The 18,235-nt window shown below is 40.5% G+C and overlaps 1 protein-coding gene across 7 annotated transcripts in view; it reads right to left on the bottom strand.

The window, feature by feature from the left end:
- Positions 1–18,235, bottom strand: part of dgkh (diacylglycerol kinase, eta) — a 522,439-nt gene that overhangs the window by 10,433 nt on the left and 493,771 nt on the right. For 6 of the 7 annotated variants that reach the window (XM_073046012.1, XM_073046011.1, XM_073046013.1 and 3 more), the window contains one exon: positions 14,470–14,600. The exons of the other annotated variant lie outside the window; for it this stretch is intronic. In XM_073046012.1, coding sequence (XP_072902113.1) covers positions 14,470–14,600 — 131 coding nt within the window. The remainder of the gene's footprint in view (positions 1–14,469; positions 14,601–18,235) is intronic. 7 annotated transcript variants of the gene reach the window in all.

Here is an 18,235-nt window from a genome sequence, read left to right on the forward strand (position 1 = left end):
ATAAAAACCATAAATTACAGTAAGATATATACATATATATATAAATTTAAACTCATAGTGCAAAAAGAGAGCAAAATTTTAAAAAACGGTAAGGTAATGTACATGGGTGAATGGTCCATTCAGAAATCTGACGGCGGAGGGGAAGAAGCTGGTCCTAAAACGTTGAACGTGTGCATTCAAGCTCTTGTACCTATTCCATGATGGCAGCAATGAGAAGAGTGCACGTCCTGGGTGATGAGGGTCCTTAATGACAGATGCTGCCTTTTTGAAGGTGTCCTCAGTGCTGAGGAGGCTAATACCTATGACAGGACTGACTGAGTTTTCAACTTTCTGCAGTTTTTTCTGATCCTGTGCCGTGGCCCCTCCATACCAGAGAGTGATGCAACCAGTTAGAGTGCTCTTCATAGTACATCTATAGAAATTTGTATGACTCTTTGGTGACATACCAAATCTCCTCAAACTCCCAATGAAATATAGCTGCTGTTGTGCCTTCTTTGAAACTGCAGCAATATATTGGCCCCCAGGATAGATCTTCAGAGATGTTGACACCCATCAACTAGACACTGCTCACCCTTTCCATTGCTGATTTCTCAATGAGGCCCATTATCTGTTCCCTTGACTTCCTCTTCCTGAAGTCCATAATCAATTCCTTGGTCTTACTGACATTGAGCACAAGGTTGTTGTGACACAACTCAACCAACTGAGCTGTCTCACTCCTGTGTGCTTCCTCATCACCATCTAGAATTCTGCCAACAATAGTTGTGTCAACAGCAAATTTATAGATGCCATTTGAGCTTTGCCTAGCTATAGTTGTGGATGTGGAGAAAGCAGAGCAGTGAGCTCAGCAGGCATCCTTGAAGTGTAACTGTGTTGACTGTCAGCCTGGAGGAGATGTTATTTCTCATCTGCACTGACTGTGGTCTCCCACTGAGTAAGTCAAGGATCCAGATGCACAGGGAAGTATACAGGCCCAAGTTCCAGAGTTTGTTAATTAGTACTGAGGGTATGATGAACTGTAATCAGTAAACAGCAGCCTGACATAGGGATTGTTATTGTCCAAGTGATCCAAGGCCAAGTGGAGAGCCAGTGAGACTGCATCTGCTGTAGACCTATTGGATACTTTCCAAGAACTTTAAATCTAGGATGCTCCAGAATTCCCCACTCCCTCAGGAGGCACAAAATATTGAGCTTGGGATCTTTAGTCAGCTGACATGCATTATTTACAATTGACTTTAGGTACATGAGGAAGTGATTAACTCTACCACTGTCAGAATCCAGAGAGGAGGAAAGGTTGAACGTATTTCTAGATCCACTTTCACATTCAAAAAAGAATTAGTCGTGATTTAGGAAATGCAGCAGAGAAGATGTGCACAGCAAACTCCCACAAGCAATAATTTGCTACAGACCAGACAATCTTCTTTAGGCTGAGATAAATATTGTAGCCAGGCATCTGAGGGAGGTACTCTTCATCTAAATAATATTACAGAGCTCCCTTACATCTATCCAAAGATCAGGTCAGACATTGATTTTATTAACAGTATCTTTAATAGTACAGCAGTCTGTCTGTCACAGTTTTCTACCCAAAGATCAGGTCAGGTGTTGATTTAACAAACAGTATCTTCAAAAGTACAGCACTCTGTCATTGCCACAATTAGTCTTCTGCATTTAAGTCACTGGAGTGGGTCAAAGCAATACTTTTTGATTCAAAAGCCATTATGTTACCAAGAGGATATGCAGGAAGTAGAATCAGAGTTTGGATGCTGAGCAGAGGACGATTTGACTTTCCTTTTAATCATGTGAAACTATACTTAGGTGGCAGATATAGCTTTTACTCTAACTGTTGGTGAGGATCTTGATGAGAAGTCACTGGGTGCAGAACGTGGTACAAGCACACAAGAAAGAATGTTGTCCAGCTTCTTTTTCGTTAAGGAGTTTAAACCCAGTTGAGGTTTCTGGGTAAATACAATCTCAAATGACTGCTGAGTGTTTGCAATGGCACATAGTACTCAGCAAAGTTAAGACATGAAAAACAGACAAAAAACACTTACCAAAGGAACACCTGAACATTGCATCCTGTGATGCTAGCAACTTTCTGGATACCGTCAAGCAAAAAATATGTACAAAAATAAGTACAATATTTATATTGTATTTTAAACAGAAACTTGAAACAGCAAAGGGACGGCACATCTTTGAGTACATCCTTCATAAGCTGAAACAGCAGTGTCAATTTACTCAGCCCACACAAGCCTTGATAAGCTGGAGGACCCACCCAATTTATATTGAACCCACACAGAGAGAGCATTGAGATAATCCTTTGCTTGAGTTTCCTCCAGGTTTGGCAGATTTGTTGTTAGGTGTAACATGGGTCAAAAACACCCAGATATCAGTTGAAGTAAATGTTTTTTTTTCCGAGTTGCAAGGATGTAGAAAGTGGAGTATCCCATGGATTAAATCTTGCCTTTCAATTATTTACTATTTATATAAGTGACTTGGCAAGGGGAGCACAATACAAGGTATCCAAGTTTGCCAATCATATGAAAATAGGTAGTAGGGCATTTAGTATTAAGAACATTGTGATCCTGCAACAGATTGAGTGAGTGGGGAAAGACCAGGCAAGAGGATTTCAGTGTGAGGTCCTGGACTTCAATAAGAGAAATCTAACTGTGGATAATGAAGATAGGCTGCAATTGAGTGAAGTACAGAAGGATCCACATGTTCTTATGTAGAAACCACAAAAAGTTAGCTGGTAGGTGCAACAAGCCGTTAAGCAGGCAAATGGCATATTGACCTTTAGTGCAAAGGGTTTGGAGTTTAGAAACAGGTTAAGTCCTACACAAGGTGGAGAGAACACACTTGGAGTATTGCACATTATTTTGGTTCCTTTAGATAAGAAAGGATGTAGCATGTTGGAGGCTGTGTCTTAAGGGCTATGTGTCCTACTCTTGCTCTTATTGCACACTTGTGATCTGCGAGGATTTCTCACTTTAAGAAGTAGTGAAGGTAAGCTAATCTTAAAAGCTTCTCCTTGGACGTCTGCTGGTCTTCCAGTTCTGAATGTGTTAACAGAACATTGGCTCCTTTGAAAGACCAAATTGAAGATTTTACAGAGCCAGGATCTGCTTTTCAACAACTCTGATTGTGACAGCTTGGCTCAGTTGGGCGTAAATGTGCCTCTAAGCCAGAGATTAGAGCTTCATTCCAAGCATTAATCGGACTCTTCAAACGAGCGTGATTAAATGTCTGGTGCCAAAGAAGTAGCAGAAGTAGCCTTCAGTCGATGTTAAATTATTGGCTCAAGTTCTTGTAGAGATAATTGTCAAGGCTTTAATGGCACTGTTCTAAAGGAAGGCAGGGGGATCTGGTACCCATTCCTTGCTAAGAACAGGTTAATTGGTCACTTATCTGCATACTACTTGCAGGCCATGCAACGCTCGGAATGATTGCTGCAGTACCCACATGTAGGAAAACGCAGGTTATCCATGGAACATTTAGTGAAACCTTGCTGGAGCAGACTATCTCATGTTTGCTCTTTTACTCTAGACTTTCCCCTTCACTCATTAGCTCAAAGATATTTTTCATTGTCACTACAACAATTACAAATTCTTGAAGTATGCAAGAAAATGCTGGAAAGCCATTTCCCCTGCACCAACACACTTGTTTCTTTATCTGAAATGAACTTGATTTCACATTCTGTATAACTTTTCTTTCAAGTCTGCCCACATTCTCTAAATCAAAGGCAACGGACCAGGCCACGAGTGCTTTGCTTTAGTTCTGCCTGGAACTACTCCCTTACTGGTGGCTGCCAATTTCCACCCCTCTCACATCTTCACCTTCTCTGACTCTTCCCTTTCAAAATCTCTCTGCTCCCATCTCAGTGGACAGGCTGGCAATAGATTGCAGACTGCACAGTTCTCTCAAATACACTCATTTGCTTCCTATAAGGACTTTCCCGTTCTCTCTGTTTCTGTCATATTTGCTCCAGTGTCAAAGCTTTTTACACAGGTGCCTCTAAGATGTCTTCCCTCTACCTGAACTGCGGCTCCATTTTACTGTTATGGCAGGTCTCTCTACCACAGCTTACCTATTTCTCATACTTTTGCTCCCACCCTCCTAGAACAAAGATAGAATACCCCTGGTTCTCACTTTGTCCCATCAGCTTGCACATTCAAACCCTCATCCATCACAATTTCAGCCACATTCAACAGATTCCCACAAGAAAATGCATTTTACTTCCCCTCCCTTTCACCATTCTGAATAGAAACGCTTTTTTTCTGACTCTCGAGTTTGCTCTTCTGTGTCCACCAATTCCCCTGCATAGGAGAAATCAAACACAGACTGGGCAATGACTTTGCAGAGGTCCTGAGCCTGAAACTTTAGTCCCCCATCCCACTCTGACCTCTATCTGTGTCATGAGATGCAACACAAGAAGATATCAGTCCTGCCGAAGGGTCTCGGCCCAAAATGTCGACTGTACTTTTTTCCATAGATGCTGCCTGGCCTGCTGAGTTCCTCTAGCATTTTGTGTGTGTTACTTGGATTTCCAGCATCTGCAGATTTTCTCTTGTTTGTGATATAGAACAGCTCCTCCTTGATATGAGCATGGTGCAGACTTCTGGACTCTATAGAATTCAATTTCAAATGACTTGCTTTCTCCATCTGTCTCAAAACTCAGTGGTTCACCTGCGATGTTGGCTCATGGTTTCACTATGTACTAGCATGTCTGATTTACTGGCTATGTTCTACTACTCTGCATCTTGCTGCCTTTAAATTCCTTTGTTTGTGCCTTTACCCTCACTGGCAATTACCCTCACTGAACAGATTTTATATGCCTTTGTTCAAATACTGCCTCTCTAACCCACAACAACTTTGGACTTACCCTCTCAGATATCCCTTTTGTCTTCTCCACACCTAACACCAACCCCATAAAAAACATTTTCTCACTTTCCTAGTTCTGGTTAAACATCTCCAGCCTAAAATATTCATCATTTCCCTTCCACAGTTGCTGCCTGAACAGAGTGTTTCCAGCATTTTCTGAATGTGTGGCTTTGTTATTAGCTGACAGTGTGACCCAGGGCATCACTGAATGGCAGGACCACTTTTCTATCTTCTTAACCAATAGGATGCAAGACATCCATGTTTTCAAAGGAAAAGGGCAAATTAGAGTGAAATCATAAAGAGAAGTGTGGTAAAGAGAAAACAAAGAGAGAAAAAGATGTAAAAATATAGATAACTATTAAATATGCAATCTTAAGCATCAACAAATCACTAACAAAGGAATAATAATTCACATTTTTAAGTGTTTTCTTTCTAGGTGACAGATTGATTTGAGTCATTACCAATTATTACTGTGGAATAGTATGGAAGCTCTTATCAAGTTAAATTAACCTTCTGTGTCAAATTAATTGAGCAATTAATATTGAAATGCTTCAGGAGACTGAGGGCAATCTGTTTTCTTTGTTATGTGAATAGTGCATGTTGGCAGTGAACAAGTAATTCAGGCAAGTCCTCTTCCTCTTTACAGGCTGATAAACAATTTGTGTACTAATTGCAGCAGGTTCAGTACACCATTTTTAAAAACAAATTCCAGCCCAATTCCCAGTCCCATTCAGTATCTGTCACATGTTGGGAATATGCCAAACCAGACTCAGTATGGAACTCTACCTCAGGCTAGCTCAGAGAACAGGGAAATATCTAACAGAAAGGCAATTCCATTAATTCCTGAAAATTGCTTTCCCACACAAATTAAACACAATTGTGAACCTAAAAAAATTAGTAAACTATTTAACATGAGATGTGTTTGAATCTCATTCCAAATCCAAAGAAACATCCGTGTTCCTCATTAATTTCCTATCCACGGAGTCTAGGCTGGCTTTACAGAACTCCAAGTATTTGCTCAGCTGGAGGGACAGGCCAATTATTGTGCTTGGTATCAGTGAAGACTTTAGTTTTAAAAGAATGAAAGTCAGTGGAGTTTCTTAGTTTCTGTGTGATGTAACCTTACGGGCCCAATACTGGAACTGAATTGGTTAGGAACACAAAGGAATCAATTACTAAATGGGATCTGTGGCAACTGTAGTATCCAGAGTTATCAAGCAGCATGTAAACCAAATCAATCTCACACAAATTATCCCATAGCCAGAGCTATATGACAGCTTACAGCACATTTTAAGAAATACAACTTGTAAATGTAAGGATATATACCTGGAGACGAGATAGTCCATTCAGCTCTTTAAGCCAACACTGCCACCCAGTTAAATTATTGCTGCTCCCTACTCTATTTGCTTCATCCTCATTTTATAGTGCTTGCCCAAGCCAGTTCTTGTCCAAATTTGTTGAGCCAAAGCCTGACCACTCTAACACTGTCCACTCTAACAGTGACCACTCCCACTATAGCTGCTTTGCTTACACCTTGCTTCTTTTTATTGCACTCTGCCGAGTGCCTGTTATGGTCGGGTCCGAAGTCCGCATTCCGGTTCTTGATCCGGTCTGCGGACTCCAAACTCCATCCCTCGTTTTGCCTTGAACTCAAATATTCACACCTGAGGATCATCTTAGCTCGGTTGGGCTCAAGGAGGTGGATCTGATGCCTATCGGTTGGCTGTAAACATAAGGGGCTCTGGGATTGAGTATAGTTGGGGGGTCGTCCAAGGTCTCCACAAACGCCACTGTCTCCACACCTTGTCCTATCCTTTAGCTTGTCCCATCCTGCCCCTAGTACATCAGTGCCTGCATCCTGCATTTGGGTCCAGTCTCACGTCCCCTTATGATGGTGCCTAATGGATCGCTATAATAGCAGCCCACTCAAAAATCCCGAAAGCACCCAAGCTCTTTCTAAAACGTGCACTATGTCAACAACGAAAATCCTCTCACGCTGTTTGCCACCCACCAAAAAAGATTAACAGCTTGGCATAGACTAGATGGGCCAATGGGCCTGTTTCTGTGCTTAGTGCTCTATGACGCCATAGACGTCAATAGCTTTACTTGATCCACATCTATGAGTTACAGTCACAAATAATTCCCCTCCTCAGATGGACAATTCCAAATGTTCTCTGCCCTTTCTGCTTTCTGTCATCACCCTGAACAGTCTGGATCCCAAAAGAAGTAAAAGAAAATCCTAATTATCTTATCAAATCCTGGAATAATCATGTAAACTCTCTAATTAGATTATCTACATTTAAAGAAATAAAATTGGTCAATGTTGTATGTCGACATAACTCTTTTACCTCGGGTATTAGAATAACAAGGCTCTGCAAAGACAAAGTTAAGGGATAACAGTTGAAGATGTAGAGTCACAGTTATAAATGTGCATTACAATAAATATAGGAACACCAAGTCAAGTCTTCCCCAGCTCATAAATGCCTGACTCATTGTATATACCACTCATACATACAAACAAGATTTTGGGAGACGGGCTGCGGCAGAGCTGCCACAATCTTCTGGATGGTTTGTGCCCTTATTTTTGCCTTGCAAACTTCTGGGTTATGAATAGTTCACAGGAATGGGACTTTGCTGAAACTTGGGGAGGACCTATAAGTGAAAATATAACCATCTAATTATAGAGCTTAATCCTCAACTTCCCGGGACAGATTGAGAGGTGTAGTGATAATGTTCATTCAGCCCTACCAATATCTCTGTATTCTGCTGAAGACTGGATGATTTTGCCTTGCAGATGACTCATTTAATCGGAGAAGCCAACCTCTGGTCAGTCAGGAAAATAACATTATGAGAATAAAGCTGTAGTTCACCAGAAGCAGCATGTGTCCCAAAATGGACAGAAAAACCAAACCACTGAGAAAAAATTAGTTAGAATATACCAGCTACAGACAGCAACTCTTCCCCTGAAACTGCTACTAGACACATGACCTTATTAAGTTTCCACTTCCAGTGGTAAATGCTATTTAATTGTAGTATGACAGATTTTGCATTAATCCAGAGTACAATTTTAGCTTATACTGGTACTGAATTAATAAGAAGTGTATTGTGGAGACATAAAAATACTATCCATACCTTGATACAATGAAGACATTATCATTATAAAGGAAGAGGTGTAAATGTTGGAAAAAAAAATTAAATTTTACAACTGAACATTGGAAACATATTGACTTGCTTATCAAAATGCTGTTTCCAGCATTGTGTTATAATGATCCACAAGGTGTAATTCTGAGGCACTAACTATGGCTATCGGAATATGTTTTGCTGTGCCTATTGAGCTTCCTTGCCCCAATTCACTCCATACACTGTTGAAAAGCACGACTGAGTAAAATCCCATCTACCTAGAAACTGAACTGTGCAGCAATACATCATTGTGCATTGCACTTCCAATTATTGTGGAAACAGAAGTGTTGATGAAAGGTCTGGGCTTACATAGTGAATTGTGTTCTGTTTTTGATTTAGGTCATCCATATGTCTGACATGCTTTCATAAGAAGGGTCCAGGATGTGTGCAGTGGCATTTAATATCAGGACTAGTAATTGGTGCATGAGCCATCTGTGCAGAAACAACCCTCCATAAACATTACAAAGCCCAACACACAGGCAGGTCCCAAGCCAGCTCTGGGAACACATCAATATTCTTGAAGTGATTCCTGACCAAACTCTTCCTCAGTGTCTCAATGTCCATCCCACATCTTCAAGCATAGCTTCCCAATATCTAATAATCACAATCCCCTCTCCCACCATGGACACCCAATAATCAAAGGCTCTGATTGGCAATCACACTAACAACTAATGACCAAGCCTGGGCTCTTCTTGTAATCTAACTAATTACAGTTATATGACCAACCATGATCATATCTACCTCACCTTCTTACAATTTACATGGCCATTTCTCAGCCTGAAGACTCCACTTTCTGGCACAATCTCAGACCTCTCTGACCTACAAACTGGAACTGCTTCTGGCCCCTAGTCCTGACCATAGTTTCCCCCTTTGGTTATTGTCTATTTGCACATGTTACTCTAAGGATCACACACCCTTTGCTTCCTTATTTATGACAACCTTTTGTTATGGGGAAAAAATAGAGTCAATCTCCATATACACGATGATATTTCCTACAAGTTCCACTTGGTTTTACTCCTTCTACTGAGCTATACCTTCAAGTAGTCTGATTTGAAGGTGTTGATGATGCAGAACTTGCCATATCTAAATCACAGAGAGGCTGAGACTGTGATTCATTAAGCCACTGGCCTCAATTCCCATGAGCTCCTTGGGTACCTTCTCAATAGAGCCAGAATAAGATGGGAGGAGTACACATGGTCTATTGTTCTTTCCTGTTAGGTTCCTCCTTCTTCCACCATTTACTTCTTCCACCGATCGCCTCCCCATTTCTTACTTCATTGCCCCTCCCCCTCACCTGGTCTCACTGCCAGTTTGTACTCCTTGCCCTCTCCCCACCTTCATATTCTGGCTTCTGCTCACTTCATTTCCAATCCTGATTAAGGGCGTCAACCTGAAACTTAGACTGTTTATTCCCTCCAAAGGTGTGACCTGACTTGCTGAGTTCCTCCAGCATTTTGTGTGTTGCTCAATCTCCCCTAGTCTTGAACTTCTGCAATTGTCTCTCCAACACATTGTTGGAATCCTAATCCATGCCTTCAGTACCCAAACTCTCAACTTCTCTAAAGATGTGTTTGCTGGTCTATTGAGGTGCAGGTCATATAGATTATATTCCAAGCTCCCATCACCTCACTTGGACCGTGCAGTATCCACAGTGTGTTAACTGCAGGATTCACAACTGCTTCTTTTCAAATATCACCATAGGCTTATCTACCTTTAATCTGGCAAATCTGATGAGAAATTTATGACAAAAACATTTTGTTAGCATAATGGAAGAAAATGTTTTCTTTTGATGGTGAAGGTCACACACAAGAAAACATTATGTCAATTCTAGACTATATTAGTTTTTTTTAAAAATTTCGAGGAACACTTCTTTACAATAAAGAATCTGGAACTCTTTGAGGCCACATCACCTCTAAACTGGGATTATATACTTTTGTACCAACAACATTCTGCAGTTATATTACAGATTAACTATGAACTTATTAAATGTTAAAGCAAGTTTGAAGAGTTGAATAGCTTGGCCCTCTTCCTGACATGCAGATACATGGTCAGGCAGATACAAACGCCTGAAAGCAAATATCACCAGGCTTAAGGACGGCTTCTACCCTGGTGTTATTAGACTATTGAATGGTCAAGAAATGGACTCTTGATCACCTTACACCTTATTGGCTGCCATTACTAGACTTGACCTGTAACTGAAACGCTACATTCTGCATTCAGTTATTGTTTTCCCTTCTACTATCTCAATGCACAGCTGTAATAAAATTATCAATATGGATGCCATGCAAATCAAGAGTTTTACACTGTACCTCTGTACCGATGATAATAATAATCCAATTTACCATTTTGCCTTGCATTCAATGAATGAGCAGACTTGGGCACCACCTTGGAGGTGGCATGGCTAGTAGGACTTCTGCCAGCAGCCTGAGTTAAATTCCAATCTTTGGTTCAGTCACTAAGCAGTTTGTGCTTTCAACCTGTAGAACTCCTCTGGGTACTTTGATTTCTACCCTTGTCCCAAAAGGATTGGGATGTGGAAGGAACTGTAAACTGACCCCAGTGTGTGATAGAATCCAGGGAGAACTGATGGGAACATAGGGATGTAAGTATTTGTGTGAGCTGCCCTGATCTCAGGAGGCTGATTGGCCTCCCCGCGCAAAAATTCTTAGGCACATATATATAGCTAGGGTGCCTAACACTTTTGCACAGTACTGTAGTAATTTTATGTATTGCACTGTACTGGTCCCACAAAAAAAACATAAACATAAATTTCATGACATATGTGAGTGATGATAAACTTGATTCTGATATGGGTCTCTTTTGTGGATTGAGAGTGGGAAGGGGGCAGGGAAAGGGGAATCATGATTGGAAAAAGGGAAAGAGAGAGGAGTGAGAGTGGGAAGCACCACAGAGACATGCTTTAATGATCAATAAACCAATTGTTTGGAATCAAATGATCTTGCCCGGTGGCTCAGAGCTGGGTGTGTCTGCACCCACGCCACCAACACCCCCCCATCCCATTCATGGCACTCCTTCTCTGCTAACCATCCTACACTCTTCCCACTGTGCTCCACCCTCACCATTTCCATCACCCTTTGCTCCTGCCAGATTTACAAACTTGCTCTCTGCTTCACATTGATAAATACAGTACTGTGCAAAAGTCTTAGGCACCCTAATTATATATGTGTGCCCAAGGCTTTGCACAGTACTGTATGAAGAAAATATTGAATATATGAGGATATATTGGTCTTGCAGAACATACACAGAAATCTTTCCAAAGTGGCATTTCCCTCCAGTGGTTCAATTACAAGAAGTGGTTATTGTGAGGAATTTGTAGATTTGAGAAGGTTAAAGAGGCATTTGAGTGAAGTTTTCTCTCCACTACAATAGACAGAAGCTATTCAACTCCCCTAAAGAGCCAAAACAGTTTCCTTAAAAATTCTCTGAAGATTTTTTCAGTGTTGTCTGGGAAACACTTCTACTCAGAAAAGGTGGCAGATATTTGGAACTCCATTCCATAAATGTTAGCTAATTGGGTCAAGTCTCAAGTTTAAATCTGGGGTTAATAAATTTTTAGCGACACACACAAAATGCTGGAGGAACACAGCAAGTTAGGCAGCAGCTATGGATGAAAATATACAGCTGATAAATTGGGCCAAGACCCTTCATTAGAATTGGAAAGGAAGAGAGCAGAAGTCAGAATAAATTGGGAGGGAGTGGGAGGGCCCCAAACATTCCTTCCAGGTGAAGCTGTACTTCACATGTAAATACATCAATGTCATCACATGAGTGGCTTCCTCTGTATCAGTGAGACCCAACACAGATGGGGAATCACTTCATCAAGCACCTTTGCTCTATCCATCACAAGAGTGAAGATCTCCAGGTGGCCAACCATTTTAATTTCAATACTTGCATGTCTGACCCCGTCTCGTCCACTGCTACATTGAATCAGATACAGAGAAGAGCAATACCTCATATTCTATTATGTTGTGCAGTCAACATGACTGCATCAAAATTGATTTTTGTAACTTCTGGTAATCACTCCCTTCTGTTCTCACATCACTTCTTGTTTTCTCTTGACCTTGTGGCACCTATTTCAGTTCTCTTTCTCCTCCCTGCCCTCACGATCTGTGTATCACCTTCCTCCCTCTGGTTCCTCACTTTCTTCCTTATATACCACGATCTACTGTCTTCTCCCATTAGATTTCTTCTTCTTCTTCAGCTCTTTGCCTCTTACACCTGTCACCTCACAGCTTCTAACACTATTTCCTTCCCCTTTTCACTTGGATTCATCTATCACATGCATCTATGATAGGACACTGCCTTAAGGGTACTTTCATTGATAACTTGGGGAGCGAGGGAACAGTTAATCTCCAACAATCACAACTGTCTTCCTTTATGTGAGGTAGGACTCCTACCACCATAAGATATAGGAGCAGAATTAGGCCATTTGGCTAATCGAGTCTGCTCTGCCATTTCATCATGGCTGATCCATTTTTCTTCTTATCCCCAATCTTCTGCCTTCAGCATATCCCTTCATGACCTGACCAATGAAGAATCTATCAGCTTCTACTTTAAATATACAACTGTTCCTCTGGAAAAAAATTTCTTTTTATTGGGAGAGTTTTTTTGCAGTTTTTCTGCTCTTTGACTACACACTCAGTGGCTACTTTATTAACTACCTCCTTTTCCTAATGAAGTGACCGCAGAGTGCAAGTTTGTGGTCTTCTACTGCGGTAGTAGTTCAATGTGTTGTACATTTAGAGATGCTCTTGTGCACACCACTGTTGTAACACGGGGTTATTTGAGTTATAATCACATTCCTGTCAACTTGAACCAGTCCAGCTGGCAATTTTCTTTTGACCTTTCACCTATGCTGTTCACTGGATGTTATTTTGTTTCTTGCACCATTCTCTGTAAACTCTAGAGACTGTTGTACCTGAAAATCCCAGGAGATCAGCAGTTCCTATGGCACCAATAATCAATCCATAGTCAATGTCACTTAGATCACATTTCTTCCCCATTCTGATGTTTGGCCTGAACATTAAAAGACATTAAATCTTTGGCTAAACTGAATCTGTTGACCATGTCTGCATGTTTTTAAGTATTGAGTTACTGCCACTTGATTGGCTAATTAGATAGTTGCATTAATGAGCAGTTGGACAGGTGTAGCTAATGAAGTGCCAGTGAGTGTATAATGTTTTCAAAATAAATTGATCGATAGAGAATAAATTTTATTGTCATACATCCAGCCTACTTCATTGGCTTTTTGGGTGATACATCAGCTCATTGGATGTACGAGTCAAAAGTTATATGACCTCCAACTGGCATAATATCATCAATAGTTTTCTGTCAGTTAATGAATTAGGTTCCTAAAGAACCCTGATTATGTGAAAATTCACAAGGGCTGTGTTAAGAACAAGTTGATGCTAGAGTTAATATCAAGAGAAGCAGCAGAGGCATTTTTTAACCTTCGAGGTCTTTAACATTTACAAAGGGATTTGATAGTTTGTAGAAATCTTTCCAACTTTAGTGAGTGTTGAAACAGAAATTATATGTAGAAAATCATCGCTAATAAATCTAGTGAGAAATTCAGTGACCGGTGGTTGGAATTTGCTATACAAGTTTAGATCTATTAAAGAAGCTGGAGGCAAGGAAGGGAGAAAATTATGGAAGTACATTAGTGGAATGGGATGGAGGGGTTAGAAGATTTGTTTGCAGAATCATTTTGCAAGGTTGGGACACAGAATTCTAGCTGTAAATTTAATTGAATTTTACGTACATTAATTTAAAAAGATCAATTGATTTTTTTGGCTTATATGGCAGACATTAAATCTTCGGCTAAAAATCTGCATAGTGGATCTTAGATAGAGAAGCATTATTTAATTTCAATATGGGAAAATAGCCCAAGATGTTCTATTATGATGGCTTTCTCCTGTAAATGTACCAGCGACTCCTGACCATTCAGGCAGATACAGCAGGTATTGTGGACACAGTCAAAGGATGAGAGACTACAAAACAAAAGGAGAGTGAGAGGTAGGAAAAGTACAGACAACACAGAGCAGAATAAACACATTTTCTTCTTCTATGCCCCATTCAATGGAATGTCACTATAGGACATTTGGTGAATTTCTTACACATATAATGTGGACTACAAAGTACTTTCAGGTATGATGCATAAAATGCCTTGTTCAGCTGTTTTACATGCAAGTACCAACATCACTGACCATCTGTTTTGCTGAACTCAATTAGTTACATCAGATGACTGAATACAGCAAGCCAAGCCAAAGCAGAGCAGAGAACAGAAAAGGAAGAGTTGCAGGGGTGAGGGAGGGCAAGGGAAGGGTGGTGGGGATGGAGGGAAGGGCACAAATGCAAGGGGAAATATAGCACAACAGTCGTTAAAGGAAGTACCTTCAGATCACGCCTTTCCAGATGCAATAGCTCAGAACCTCGGATGTCATGACGGATGAAGCGTTCTTTGTATTCTCCCAAGCTGAGCAGCTCCAGCCAAGAAGCAACTTCATCTGTGCCCCATTTCTGAACTACCAAAGTCAAGAGCAAAAGCTCCTTAATTCCTCCATGCTTCATTAGCAAAGGTTAAGCAAGAGTGGGAAAAGAGCAGAGGAGCAAGCAATGCTGGCAAAGAGGGTGAGGACAATAACAGATACATTTATCTACCCCATCACTAGGCCCCTCTTCCATGCAAACAGTTGTTATTGCATTTACCCCTTAAGCACAAGGCATCCTTGGGCTTCTGAAGACACATACTTGACAAGGTCATGTCAGCAAAGCTGTAATTTGAAGCTGAATCCAGTAGTTCCTCATCAAAATAGAAAGCCCGCCTAACTGGACAAGTCGAATAAGGCATATATATACAGATAGCCGTGAAGAGCAAATCTGATTGTGGATTGTGGTTGAAGCTCAGAAGCCTAACTTGCACTTTGTGACCCTTTGTATAGGAGCTGTTTGTCACAATCTACTCTTACAATGAAACTTTAGAATGTATTGTATTTTGAGGGATGATCTGAAACATCACTGAGTAAAAGGGAGCTGGTGTATGTGTGTTTGGTCGGGGCAAGTGGTGTTCCGCAAGGCTTGGTGTTGGGACCACTTCTTTTTTACTTTATATGTCAATAATCTGTATTGATGGCTTTGTGGCCAAGTTTGCGGATGATATGAAGATAGGTGGAGGGTCAGGTAGTGTTGTGGAAGCAGAGAGGCTGATTAAGGTCTTAGAGAGATTAGGAGAATGGGCAAAGAAGTGGCAGATGGAATACAGTGTCAGGAAGTACATGGCTCTACACTTTGACAGAAGAAGAAAAAGCATGAACAGCTTTATAAAAGGGCAGAAAATTCAAAACTCCAAGGTGCAAAGGGACTTAAGAATCTTGGTGCAGGATTCCCTAAAGGTTAACTTGCAGGTTGAGTCAGTGGTGAAGAAGGCAAATGCAATGTTAGCATTCATTTCAAGAGGACCAGAATATAAAAGCAAGAATGTAATGCTGAAACTTTATAAGGCACTGGTGAGGCCTCACCTGGAGTACTGTGAGCAGTTTTCAGCCCCTTACCTAAGAAAAGATGTGCTGACATTGCAGAGGGTCCAGAGGAGGTTCACAAGAATGATTCCAGGAATGAAAGGGTTATTGGATGAGGAACATTTGATGGCTCTGGATCTGTACTCACTGGAATTTAGAAAAATTACGGGGGAATCTCTTTGAAACCTATCGAATATTGAAAGGCCTAAATAGAGTGGGTGTGGAGAAGACACTTCCTGAAGTGGGGGAGCCTAGGACCAGAGGGCACAGCCTCAAAATAGAGAGTCATCCATTTAGAACAGAGATGAGGAGGAATTTTTTTAGCCACAGGGTGGTAAATCTGTGGAATTCATTGCTACAGGTGGCTGTGGAGGCCAGGTCACTGGGTGTATTTAAGGTAGCAGTTGATAGGTTCTTGATATGTCAAGGCATTAAAGGTCATAGGGAGGCGGCAGCAGAATGGGGTTGAGAAGGAAAATGGAGCAGCAATGATGAAATGGTGGAGTAAACTTGATGGGCTGAATGGCCTTAGTCTGCTCCTAACAATACGGTCTAATGGTTTGACCTGAGATATAAGCTTTTTTTTCCCATCTAAAGGATCACTGTTTATAAATTACACTGATATCTTAAGTCCTTTTTATTTATAGTAAGGACAAGAGGAGATGCTAAGAGAGCCATGGATTGCGTGTCAGCAAGGTTTGATGTTTTGAATTTTGCTGATAGGTAATGCAGACTTAGACGTAAGTGTCCATAAAGATGCAGGACAGTGTAACTTGTGAATCATTCATGATATGGCATTTAGAGGCAAGAAGAAATTATAAAAAGAGGCCAGCATCTCAATTACTAATACTCTGAGTAGAGAAAACTTTGAATATTACTTTGGAGTTGAGTCAGACAATTCTGATATTCTGTACTATGATGGACAAAACCAGCAAGGAATGAGGAAACAGGTGATAAGGACATGAAGGTTGTGTAGACAGGAGCAAGAAGTTACTGTCTTAGTTACAGAAGATAACCTGGAATATCAAAATCAAATTTCAGTAAGACAATTTTGATTTTTCTCATAGTGGAAGACTGACAGTTGTGCATGGGAGAAAAATATTTTGTGTATTTAAGTCTTCATTATGATCATAGACTAGTATATAGATAGGAACAAAGTACAACGTGCAAACTCTAATTATAATAGGCATACAACTGCATTCAGGAGGAAACACTGTCATTAATTTGCAAAATACCATTTGAGAAATAAGCAGTCTTTTGTGACCCAATCAGATGTTACATTTTCAAAATGTTTTATGTGCAGGAAATCCAGACGAAGAAGAAGATGCACTCCTATAATTTAAACTGAGAAAAGACCCAAAGGGTAGGAAGGTCTGAACCCACCTTGTTGTTTATAGTCTAACTGAGGGAAGATGTGTCATTGCTTAGGCTGTACTGAGGTTGCATGTTAAATGTTTTCTGAAACAGTTGATGAATGGTTATATTATGACATAAGCTTCTACAGGACCAGAATATAAAAAGCAAGGATGTAATACTGAGGCTTTATAAGGCACTGGTGAGGCCTCACTTGGAGTATTGTGAACAGTTTTGGGCCCCTTATCTAAGAAAGGATGTGTTAATATTGAAAAGGGTACAAAGGAAGTTCATGAAAATGATTCTGGGATTGAAAGGCTTGTCAAATGAGGGGAGTTTGATGGCTCTGGGCCTGTACTTACTGGAATTCAGAAGAATGAGGGAGAATCTCATTGAAACCTATTAAATGTTGAATGGCCTCAATAGAGTGGATGTGGAGAGGATGTTTCCAATAGTGGGGGAGTCTAGGATCATAGGACACAGACTCAGAATAGAGGGACATCCATTTAGAATGGAGATGAGGAGGAATTTCTTTACCCAGAGAGGGGTGAATCTGTGAAATTCATTACCACAGGCAGCTGTGGAGACCAAGTCATTGGGTATATTTAAGGCAGAGATTGATAAATTCTTGATTAGTTAGGACATGAAGGGATATGGAGGGAAGGCAAGAGACCGGGGCTGAGAGGAAAAAGGGATTACCCATGATGAAATGGCAGAGCAGGCGCGATGGGCCAAATGAATTCTGCTCCTATCTCTAATGGTCTTATCACAATCAGATATCTTATCAGGTATTACATTAGATATTACTGGGAAAAATAGATATAACCTTGCAATATAAGTTGGTAAATAGTTAGCAAACTGGAGACAGAGAGTAGGTAGAACATGACATATAATGTTCTTTAGGGATTTCTGTTTCTGCAGCCTTAATGAAGGAATGAAGATTTGTGGAAGCAAATTTTCAGATGATTCTAAGATTTAAAGTGCAGTAACTTGTGTAGATTCAAGCAGGAAGATTCAGCTTGGTAGAAGATCAGTTAATGGAGAAAACCTGAGTCATCCACTTTGCGAAACAGTTTGAGAAATTCTCACTGTAAATTGTGGGAAATAAGGGGAAAAATACTTGGGGATTTTTGAATAGCAAGTCACCAAAAATGAGGGTATAAGGACCAAAAAGAAGTATCTTACAGACTTAATTTATAAAAGGTACATATATGTAGTCAAAATTTTAAATGGAAAGCTGCTATTAATCTTCAAAATGCATGATGTGATGTTGAAGCACTCAAACAAAT

Source organism: Hemitrygon akajei, chromosome 5 (genome assembly GCF_048418815.1).
Source record: "Hemitrygon akajei chromosome 5, sHemAka1.3, whole genome shotgun sequence".
Classification (NCBI taxonomy): Eukaryota; Metazoa; Chordata; class Chondrichthyes; order Myliobatiformes; family Dasyatidae; genus Hemitrygon; species Hemitrygon akajei.